This window comes from Triturus cristatus, chromosome 3_2 (genome assembly GCF_964204655.1).
Source record: "Triturus cristatus chromosome 3_2, aTriCri1.1, whole genome shotgun sequence".
Lineage (NCBI taxonomy): Eukaryota > Metazoa > Chordata > Amphibia > Caudata > Salamandridae > Triturus > Triturus cristatus.
Genome location: NC_140584.1, coordinates 678,584,945 through 678,597,404, shown reverse-complemented (window position 1 = coordinate 678,597,404; position 12,460 = coordinate 678,584,945). Strand labels below are relative to the sequence as shown.

Genomic DNA, 12,460 nt, shown 5'->3' with positions numbered 1-12,460 from the left:
ACTAAGGTTGCCCAGGTTCCATTCCTTTCCTATAGACCAATGTATCCTTCCTAATTCCATCCTCCTTTTCCCACGTGAGCGTGTACTTCCTCCCACCAGGAGGAGAATCCTTGTCTGTGTGAAGCAGACAGGATAGCTCCACAATTTAATGATATGCAGCCTAACCCCAGTTCCTAACAAACACAGTACTTCCCCTCCACAAACAGTGAGGTTCATTCACGTTTCACCCATGGTGGTAAAATAACTGCAATATACGTATACATAAATATATTCACCTCATCAATTACAAGTTCTTTTAGTGCATCAAAGTTACACTGAGACAGCAGCTTAGACACAATGCTGAAAGCCTAAAAAAAAGAAATAATACATATTACTCACTTGGACACAAGTATTTAGTATAATTCATGTTGGTACTTTGTGAAGGTAGCATCAATATTATGCAGAAAAGCATGAGCATGGAAGGGTAGAAATGGAAAACAAGAAAGGGCAAGCAGAGGAAGAAACATAAGGTAAGACTGGTAGTCAGAACTTGAATAATAACATAGAACAACTTTCCCTTCTTATTGGCCATAGAATTAAAAGAAGACCTGTGCGTGCTGAAAGAAAACTGAAGTACTTAAATGATGTCTCCACGTTTTACCATTAAAAGAGCGAATAAGATGGACCTGGGCTATGTGTAGCCTTCTGTGTGTAAGTCTGAAAGGACATAAGCCTTCTGCACAAATCACAAGAAAACCCAGAGAGAGCCCACACAGGACAATTCACACAGGAATTCTACAATGGAAAATCCAACCAGGACAGAGTTCAAGTACAAGCCATGAAGAGTCATTTAAAATTTAGAAATCATAACAGAACAGAAAGCACATTGATTAGTTAATTAATTTCAAAATATTCAAAATGCATATTAATGTGAATCTGCATAGGCAATTGAAGCAGAACATTTTTCTAGTTAGTATCCACAACCAAATATGGTCTGGCATAGGGCAAATAATAAATCAAGAGCAAATAATTAAAGGAACAGCACAGTTCAAAGTCAAACAACAGTCTGACGTGGAGTCTGTCTCTAAGGGTAAGGGAAAAAGCAGTGGCACACAACTCCTCATAATATTTTTAACTGCGGAGATTCAAACCTAACAATGATGTGAAGTGGAACAAAGGGTTGTACACCTAAAATTTCAACAATACAAGTCACTCATCACTTAGAAGTTACATTACGTAAAACAAGTTTACTCTAGAAACCCTCCCACAATTAATAGTTAAGTAGGACTTTCAGACTTCATACTAATGGAAAATAACATTGTATTAATAAACAATAGCTGCTTGAAAATATGGATAAACCACAGTTCTCTTAGCAAAGACATCAACCTTGTACATTGAAACATCGTATGTATGCTCCTACGGCAGCGGGCAGAAGCGCGCAAATGGTTGCAGCCAAAATGAATATACACAAGACCATAAATGATGAGTGATTTTACAAAACAATGAAGGACATTTTTTAACATGAGCTCCTTTAGGTTTAACATAACCTCTGCATCATCCTCAACTCCTCCCTCACCATGACCCGCCAGATCAACTCCATCGCCTCCACCAGCTTCAACTGCCTTTGGATCCTCTGCAAGACCTTCAAATGGATACCCCCAGAATGCAGAAAAACCATCACCCACGCTCTCATAACCAGAAGACTGGACTACGGCAAGGCCCTCTACGCCGGAATCAACAAAACCCTTCTCCACAAGCTCCAAACCATCCAGAACGCCGCAGCCAGACTCGTCCTCGGAACCCCGCGGCACGAACACATGACCCAACGCCTCCACTGACTCGCTGTCGAGAAGAGAGTAACCTTCAAACTGCTCACCCACGCTTACAAATCACTCCACAACATCGGACCCAAATACCTCAATGAGAGAGTCTCCTTCCACGTACCCAAGAGGAACCTTGGTTCCGCAGACCTCGCCCACGCAGAAACCCCCCGCATCCGCAGAACCAGAGCAGGCGGAAGAGCTTTCTCCTAGGTCGCAGCCAAAGCCTGGAACGAGCTCCCTTTCAACATCAGACACTCCCCCACCCTCCAAACCTTCAGAAGGAACCTTAAGACCTGGCTCTTCGACTGAACTCGAACTGCACCCCCTCCCACCCGAACCACCACCCCAGCGCCTTGAGACCCTCACGGGTGAGTGGCGCGCTTTATAAATCACCGATTGATTGATTGATTGATGAGCTACAAAGACAGAAACTAGAAGGTACATCTAAAATGTGCTCAGTATAACTTATGCAAATTGATTTGAGGCCTTGCTATGTCAACTTAAAAACTTTATTTAAATGCGCAGTAATTTGGCATATGGTAATCAAATATGAACAAATGGCCTATTCGATCGATTCTGCATGAGTAATAGTTTTCACAAATTAGAAGACCAAAAAGGTACATAAATCAATAAAGAAAAGAAGAAAACATCATATAGGAGTATTTCTGGTAAAATTTAATATTATTTGGCTCAAGATTCTTATTATTGCTAAAATGAAGTAGCAATTCAAAGCACAATAATCAAAACTTTCAAGCAGATCAAAATTTACAATTCAATGCAATTCTTTACAAAGTTGAATTAATCTTCACTTCAAATACTGTGTACAAATATATTCGCCAAAGAAAAGGTCCTAATTCTAGAGCCTTCCAAATTGAAGCAGTTAAAAGGCAACCAAAGACAGCCAATTGAAGCAGTTGTGGAAGCAACCAAAGACAGCCGACACGTGTTTCGTTACTATATGTAACTTTTTCAAGGCTGTAAACAAAAGTTTTTTGCAAAGAAATAGTATTTATTAGATGCTTTAACTGGTATGTATACTTAGATGAAGACAATCTGCAATACACATATTATTAGTATTGTGCCCGAGGGATAGTCTGTGCATTGATGTTTTCTTATAATCATATAAATAGAGTGGTGAATTTCCAACCATTGCTATAAAAGCCAGTATACCAACTGAAGAATTGAAAGATCGTGTTGATAGAAAGTGTAAAGTAAGAGTGAGATAGAAAAGTGAAAACAATTAACAAGACCCCAAAGGATGTAAACCAGACAAAAGAAAGACAAAAGAAACCATTCTCCAAGAGTGCAAAGGCTCAAGGTTTTATGAACCATTTAGGTTGAACCAAAAAGTAAGTATATGTACCTATTTTGTAGTGGTGATCTGTCCTAGTGAGGAAGGATTGGTTCAATCGCCGATATGATCCATGGAACATGTTTGATTGATCCTATAAAAGAGTCAAAGGTAATGTGTGTGGTGATGTCCTTATTTCATTGCCTTATCACTAATGGTTCAAGTTTTGCCATAAATATACCATGAGGACAAATCCGTGAATGTCCTAATCTTGATATTTCATTTAAATTTGTTATTAAAGTTTTATCAAAGCAATATAAGTATATTCGAAAAGGGTCTCTAAGGAATGTAATGGAATTTAGATCTATGATTGTCAACCTATATATTGGAAGACATAAAATCCTGGGTTATGTAAAATATATCCACAAAGAGAAGAAAGAAGCAAATTGTTCAAACATGGGGTCCTGTTGGAGTGTGGTCAAGGATAAAATGGTCATACTACGATTCCCATGTAATTGACCATTTATTTAAAACAAAATCGAGAATCTGTGTAATATCATGAACGAGTTCAGAATAGTTGATATAATGATTAAGTTCCCCCTTACAAAAAATACTAACACTCAGCAAATAAATAAATTGACAATATCACGGGTCGCAATTGGATATTCCGCCATTGTCCTAACTTTAACTGTCTGAGCCTTACATCTATTCTTAATGTTTACGGTCCTTTTAGACACATATCTATCATCATTCAAATATGGTGGCTACAAGTGAACAAAAGGCTCCCAGTCCGTTTTCTTTTTCGGTAACTCTAACTGGATTTAGGAATCTAATATTAACACCTAGCAAATAAATCAGTTGACACAACCACGGGACATAATTGGACATTCCGCCACAGTGTTAACTTTAAATGTCTGAGCTTTATGCCTATCGTTTATATTTACGGTATATTTAGACACATACCGAACATCTTTTAAACATAGCGGCAATGAGTGAATAAAAGATTCCTAGTCCGTCTTCTTTCTCAATAATTCTAACTGGATTTGTGAATCGAACTGTCCACTTTTCACTGCAATTACCCTAATGTTTACGGTCTATTTAGAAATACATCCACCATTTGGCAAATATGGTGGCTGCAAGTAAACAAAAGGTTCCTAGTCCGTTTTCGATCTCAGTAATTCTTTTTTTTATTTCAAATTGTTTTTATTAAAGTAACAGAGACAATACAATAACACTTCCGTAGACAAAGTTCAAAATAGTCATGTCCGTACATACAAATACAAAAAATAGAAATGAGTGACAAGACAAATGAAATAAAGAATAAAACCCCGTTCCAGTTCGCATCATCAAATACAGGTACATTCCCATTACATTGCTTCATGTGTGGGCGCAGCGCCCCGGGACTCGAGGGGTCAATAACGCCTCACCTTACAACAACCCCACTCAGAGGGACCAACCACAGTATACCTCTCAAGGTGGCTCATAATGAAAGGAGAATGCATCCAATGATTTCCAAAGCTTTTTGTTAGAAGGGCTCCAGGTAGAAGCCTGCAGCGCCGGATTGCTAGACCCCCTCAGGAAAGATAGCCATTCCTGCCAGATTTTAAAGCTCACTTCAGTCGCATTTTTCCATTTGCAAAGAATCACTTTACATGCCATTGTTAACATTAAATCCATCAGCTGGCGATCTTGGTCAGTTGTTATTTGTGGGTCCAGTGCCCCCAGAATGACGTAAACAAATTCCTGTATAGGTTTTATCTTAAAAACGTGAGAAATGCAATCAAATATCTTCCCCCAATAATCCCCTAATGAAGGACAGGAAAATAGCATGTGTGCAAGATCCCCAGTACCTGACTGACAGTTCCAGCACACAGGGGAATCTCTTAATTTACATCTGAAAAGCCTGTCGGGCGTCCAAAAGGCCCTGTTGAGAAGCATATATTTCGTCTGAAATAGGATGGGTGAGACTTTATGTGTAAGGGCTAACTTATGAATCACTTCCCAATCAAAGGATATGCCTGATAGATTTGGCTCCGCCTCCCATACGCCCTCCACTCTTTTGTGTTTTTTTCATGGGTAGAGGCAACAACATTTTATATACCTTCGACACAAAGTGTCCAGCATGTATTAGTCGTGGGATATGCTGTAGTAGCCATGGGACATAAGGAGAGAAGTTACTCGCTGTCAGAATCGATTTAAGTTTTAGGAAATCATAAAAATCCATCGGGGTAAGATCATACCGGTGCTGTAAGGTCGAGAATGGCAGCGGAGCCTTATCATCATATAAGTCCTTCACCAAATTAATGCCCTTCTTGGACCAAGACTCCCAGAATATACTACTACCCTTATGTTTAAGACGGGCATTCCTCCACAAGGACATAAACGATGATCTGGCAAATGTCAAGTTTGTTTTATGTGTTTGGTCGAGTCTAAGTAAGGCCCTTCTAGTATTAAGCATGATATATTTAGAATGAGGAAGGTGTGACAGGTCCATCGTAAGGAGGGCCTCCAAAGGCGCGTGATCCACCAGTGCCTCTTCAATATTAATCCATAGTGGTGTATACGCAGGGGATTTTAACAGCCACTGAGCACCTTGTTTGCACAGAAACGCTGTCTGATAGCACCTGAAGGACGGGAGACCCAGACCGCCTTTGTCTTTTGCTAATTGTAATTTCTTCAGTGAGACTCTGGCCTTCTTGCCCTGCCACAGAAAATCCCCAAACAACTGATCCACCTTAGTAACAAAAGCATTAGAGAACGTCATAGGGAGCATACTGGCCAGATAGTTGACCAACGGAGTCGACATCATTTTAAGCGTCTCTGCTCTACCCCACCAGGAGAGAAACTTTGGGGACCAACCTTCCAGTAATGTAGAAATCTTTTTCAGGGTCAAGTCTTCATTTACTTTCAGCGTAGAGATCAAATCCTTATCAAAATCCAGCCCAAGATATTTAAAACACCGAGGCTGCCATGTAAGCCCAGAATCTCCAATAATCCCCTTGTCCCCAACATTGTTCAAAAGTTTGACCTCCGTTTTATCTTTATTGAGTTTATATCCAGAGACTCTGGAAAATTCCTCAATGTCAGTCATGAGCGCCGGAATTGCTTCATCCGCTCTTTCTGACATAATCAGTACGTCGTCCGCATAAGCCGTTAATTTTACAGTGCAATCCCCAAACGGTATACCCGCTATATTTGAGTCATGCCTTATATGATATAAGAACGGTTCAATTGCCAACAGGAACAGTGAGGGTGACAGGGGGCAACCCTGTCTCGTGCCTTGTTGTAAGCAAAAGGGAGAGGAAAAGGATCCACCAGCCCTAACACGCGCCGAAGGGCAGCAGTAAAGGGACATTACCAGTCTAGTAAATTACTCCCCTAAATTGAATTTACAGAGAACAGCACGGAGGAAGGACCAATCAACCTTATCGAATGCTTTTTCAGCATCTAGTGTTATTGCTGCAGTCGGTGTGTCTAAAAGTTTCGCTTTTTCTAGTACGTGCGCCAAAATTCTTGTATTGTCACTGGACAAACGATTCTTAAGGAAGCCTGCTTGGGATGGATGGATCAGCTGCGGGAGAACCCCCTGGAGGCGGGCGGAAAGTATCATGGCCAGGAGTTTGCAATCAATATTAATCAATGAGATCGGTCTATAGTTTTTCGGAAGCGAGGGGTCTTTCCCATCTTTAGGAAGTACAGCAATTATGGTCTCTGCCAAAGTACCCCTTACCTCACCCATTTTATTAATACCTTGAAATAGCCTTAGTAGGGGTTCGACCAATAGGGAGGGGAAGGTTTTATAAAATTTTGCAGTGAATCCGTCAGGGCCCGGGGCTTTCCCTACCTTTAAGCGTTTAATAGCAGCCTCTATCTCTGAAGAGCTAATTGGACCATTAAGACTGACCCGGTCCTCATCCGAAAGCTGTGGGAGTTCGCATTCATCTAAATAGTCCTTAATTCTAGATTCTTCTACCGCCTCATTTTTTGCGTAGAGGTCCTCGTAAAAAACCCGAAACACCTCCGTTATTTTGTGAGGGTCTGAATGCGAGTGTCCCAATGCATCTTTAATGACGCTAATAGAGTTCTTCTGAACCTTGAACTTCAAGTATGAGGCGAGGGACTTTCCTGCCTTATTAGACTCACATAGCTTAAATCGCCTGCCCTTGTCAAGCCAGACTCCCGCTCTCTCACTAACTATTTTATTATATTCATATTTTTTATCCGCCAACGCAGCGAGAGACATCTCATCCCTATCTTTTAGATGTTTAATCTCTAGATTCCTAATGTCCATCTCCAAAGCCTCCAACTTCTCAGTATAAGATTTATTCATCTCTGACCTAATTTTGATACACACTCCCCTTATAGTACTTTTCAGAGCCTCCCACCTAATGAGATCGGACGTGTCCCCCTGTTTATTAATCTGAAGGTAGGAGGATATCGCCTCCTGGATTGTGGACCGGTGCTTGTCACTAGTTAGGATTTCATCATTCAGCCTCCAAGATGTCTGACGAATTCGTAATTGTTAATGAAATGCACGAGTGATCCGATAATACACGAGGTTCAATGGTTGTAGAGTCTAATCTAGGAACGCCATTCTGTGTGATAAGGAGGAAGTCAATCCGGGAATACGAGTCGTGTGGTGAAGAATAGAAAGTATAATCCCTCTCAGTGGGATTCTGGAGTCTCCATGTATCCACCAAGTTAAAGCGCTTACACATACTAAGAAAAGCTTTATGAGCTTTTGTTGGTTTAAAGATGCAGTGTGAGTCTCTATCTAAAATTGCATCTATTGGAAGATTGAAATCCCCAGCTACTATGTGCAACGCATTGTCCGGAATAGTTTCAAGGTGTTTATTTAGTTTGTCCCAAAAGACCAAGTCGCTAGTGTTGGGTGCGTACACGCTAGTAACATAGAACTCTGTATTATCCTTACTCATCTTGGCCGTGACCCATCTACCATCTGCACTAACTTCAGACGATAAAACCTCCACCTTAGATTTCCTCGCAACAAGTATCAGGACACCATTCTTTTTATTCACAGCCTCAACACCCACCACCTCATTATAAAATTTATTCCTCAGGTGGTAAAACTGCTTCGCTTCAAGCTTCGTCTCCTGGAGTAAAACAATATCACCCCTCAGTCTTTTAACATAATCTAATATCTTCTGTCTCTTAACAGGCTGGTTCAGGCCCTTAACGTTAAACGACAGTACCTTCAGTCTGTCCAAATTACATACTCCCATCGGAGAACTAAGTGAGCTATTTAGCATCAGGAGGTTGCATCAACATCACAAGAAGCATATACTTCACAATGTAAGTGCATTTAAAGCCGCAGTAGTGCCCAGCACCACCCACACCCACGAGAAGCAAGAGGATGGAGACCATGCAAGCCGGAACAAACAAAAATAAGAACAAAAAACAAGGAACACATACCCCTACCCAAAAAAAACCCAGCCCCCCACCCTCCCCACCCCAACTGAACGATTTAGGCATGGTGACTGGAAAGAGAATGCGTCGGAAACCCCACCCCCCCGTGCATAGCTGTTACAGAGAGATAAAAACCATGGAACAGAGGAACTATCCCCCTTAAACTAAGGCCTATTACCACCCCTTAGACATCAACACCCCCCCCACCAGCACAACCTTCGGGTACCTCATCAGCCATACTAGACCAGCCGTTTAAACAACAGTCCGCCCCCGTCAATCACTACAAACCCACCTAATGAACCTGTGAAACATTATACATGACCATTAGCAATCTTGGCCCGTTAAACTGAAACCCATCTATTCGAAAGGTAATAATTCTAAAACATATTATGTGGCCAGGTACCCTGAGCATCTGCAACTGCATACTGCCAACAGAACTGTCTTTGGAGAGAACCTCGAGGCAGAGAACATGCCCCAGGCAACCTGCCCCTTCAAGTAGCATTAGCTCATTCAGAGCTGTGGTCACTTATAACCTGAGGCTGAGGCCTGCGCTACTGCCCCCATTGAGGAGCTTGTATCCATGTCCAGATCGTCCGGACCATCAAGCATGCGTTTCCGTTTCAAAGGATCCGAGAAGAAATGTGGAGACCCGTGGACCAACACACGGTACTTTGCAGGGCCAGCAAACCCATATTGGAAGCCCCTTTTCTTTAGCATTGGTCGCAGTGCCAAGAACGCTTTCCTAACCTCCACCGTCTCTTTACTGTAGTCCTGTGAGATGTATACCTTGACCGATTTCCATAAAATATGGTTGTTTTTCCTCATGAAGTCAAGAATCTGCTCCACATGTTGATATCGCAATGGCTTGCACACAATCGCTCTGGGCCCTTTATGATTTTTACTTATCTTGCCTGGCACTCTATGAGCCCTATCAAACTCCAGTGGATGGTGAAAGGACAGATTAGTAGCCTGGGTAAACCAAGACTCCAAGAAGGCCCCACAGCTCGCATGCTGATCCTCCGATCCCTCCGGAAGGCCAAAAATGCGTAGGTTCCCCCGCCTGTTTCTGTCCTCCAACTCCGCCAGTTTCCGCATAGTTTGATCCGATGATATGCATAAGCGGTTGATGGCTGCACACGACTTTACTTCTAGATCCTCAAGTCTGCTAATCCTCGACTCTGCCTCCACCAATCTTGCATTGGTTTCGCGATTATCCTGCCTGATAGCCGCCACCTCATCTTTGGTTGCCTTAGCTAACTCCCTAACTTCTTCCAGTTTATTAAGTATCAGTTCCATCGGGTCCGGATTACCTTTCGCTCCCTTGCTGGGTGAACTAGGATTCGACTGATCAGATTTGAGCCTCTTCATGCTTTTCACAGATTCTTTACTATCAGCCATGGTAGTCCGTCGTGTAGATTCCGTTGCCAGTCAGAAATGTCCCAAAGTGCTTCAACCTACTCCCATGGAGTGCCTCCTGATCGCCGTCCCCTCTGCCGACTGGTAGCAGCCAGGTAAATTCACCTTAACTTAAAACATCACCATGCGTGCAACTGAGGCTTCATCACCTGGCGCCTTCCCGTCCGCTATCTATATGATTGGAGGATCTCAGAACAGGGCGCTCGTGTTACCCACCTAAGCGCAGAGGTACGTGATCACATCATGGAGACCAGCGAAGACGAACAGGGTATGGTCGCGCCTCCACTCACAGGAACCATGGTGCAAGGCATAAGATTGCAGGCGAGATCACACGTTAGCAGGGAAGCCAGGCAGGCCCAGAGCAACACGATAGCAGTAATGAAGGATCACCCCACACAAGACAGCGCCTGAGACATTAACAACTCCACAACCCCATGTAAGGCTCCTCGAACTCCAGATGAATAAAGCAGATCGCACCACAGGCGGAGCATCAGGTTCGACTTTGCAGGCTTAGTTCCACCCTGGAGGGAGCCGTCCATTCCATGCCCGCTCCCACGATGACACAAACACCACCATCATTTCACGGGCAGCACTGAAGGGGGTAGAGCTGGCCTCACATTTCAACATCTAACAGCATCAATGTACGATCCAGTAGGCACACATCACTCACGGTATGCAGATAGCTCAGTATGCTCCAATCACCCCACAGACTCTGCAGCAGAAGCGTCAGGGCTCTCCGTCTATGTCGCGGTAGCCGCCATCTTGTCTGTGCGATATGCACCAACGACTTCCCATCGCGCTACGCAGCTCCTCTGCCTCACCACAGACGCGCTCCTGTTCATATACCCGCTGAGCTCCGGTATCAGTCGCACATGGGCTCGATCCACTCCGGCAACCGCCCGGCCGCCGACACACCTCCAGTCACGCGGTCCCGTAGCCTGCCGAAGTCCTCGCGGACATCGAGCGGATCGCTTAAGGGTGCGGCCGAGCCGCTTCTCAGCAGCGAAAAGCCTCCAAACTTCGCCTCTTAGGCCCCCTCACATTCCGATCACTGTTTCCACCGTCCGATGCTGGATAGGAGCGGTGAGACCCGTTCCTCTGCCCTCATTCATTTCACGCACGGGCAGAGAGAATCACCGAGCCGCCATCTCTCTCGGCGTCCAAACCACGCCCCCCGATCTCAGTATTTCTAACGTGATCTAGGAATCGACTTGTCCGCTTTCCATTCCTATCACCCCAACGCTTAAATAGTGGAAAAAGCCCATAATGGCTGTCTCTGTGTACCTGACAAGACTGACCCGACTTGCGGACCATGACACCTTTTTAGAAGTAAGTGATACGCGATAGGAACGACTGATACTCTTCCCATCTTAACACTAAGCAACTCCCCTTTATCTAAATGTCGTTTTTTTTAAAAACAGTTTTTTCTAATGTCTTTATCACAGGGACATATCAGAGTCCTTCCTTGCCTCACAAATTACTCGTGCCCGTAAGTAAATTCGCTGCAACATTTATTTAGGAAGGCATTTGGCATTCCTCGTTCGGGGAAGGGGTTTTTTATTACATTATCCCTTCTCTTCTTTCCCTCTCTGCAGAGACACATTAACAGTCTGCACTATCATGTGCCAATAACTACTACGCAAAAGTAAGTTAACATTCATTTAGGAAGGCATTTGGCATTCTTCGTTCTGGGAAGGGTTTTTTTTACCACATTATCCCTGCTCTTCTTCCCTTTTCTGCAGAGGAAACTAACAGCCTGTACCATTATGTGTTAATAACTACTACGCAAAAGTAAGTTAATATGTCACGGAATTGGGTGATATTCTTAATCTTAAAAAATAAACAAGAAAATAAAAATACATACCTGCATTGTTTTGATTTCATATGGGCTGGAGAGACCGTACATGGACAGGCGGGATTTTTTGTAAGGGCGAACTGAATCATTATATCAACTATTCTGAACTCGTTCATGATATTACACAGATTCTCGATTTTGTTTTAAATAAATGGTCAATTACATGGGAATCGTAGTATGACCATTTTATCCTAGACCACTCTCCAACAGGCCCCCATGTTTGAACAATTTGCTTCTTTCTTCTCTTTGTGGATATATTTTACATAACCCGGGATTTTATGTCTTCCAATATATAGGTTGACAATCATAGATCTAAATTCCATTACATTCCTCAGAGACCCTTTTTGAATATACTTATATTGCTTTGATAAAACTTTAATAACAAATTTAATTGAAATATCAAGATTAGGACATTCACGGATTTGTCCTCATGGTACATTTATGGCAAAACTTGAACCATTAGTGATAAGGCAATGAAATAAGGACATCACCACACACATTACCTTTGACTCTTTTATAGGATCAATCAAACACGTTCCATGGATCATATCCGCGATTGAACCAATCCTTCCTCACTAGGACAGATCACCACTACAAAATAGGTACATATACTTACTTTTTGGTTCAACCTAAATGGTTCATAATACCTTGAGCCTTTGCACTCTTGGA

The 12,460-nt window shown here is 42.8% G+C and overlaps 1 protein-coding gene across 1 annotated transcript in view; it reads right to left on the bottom strand.

Moving 5' to 3' along the window:
- The window catches only part of MAIP1 (matrix AAA peptidase interacting protein 1), a 155,930-nt gene that overhangs the window by 141,307 nt on the left and 2,163 nt on the right, over positions 1-12,460 (bottom strand). The window contains exon 2 of the mRNA XM_085648690.1: positions 276-347. Within this exon, the coding sequence (XP_085504816.1) occupies positions 276-347 (72 nt within the window). The remainder of the gene's footprint in view (positions 1-275; positions 348-12,460) is intronic.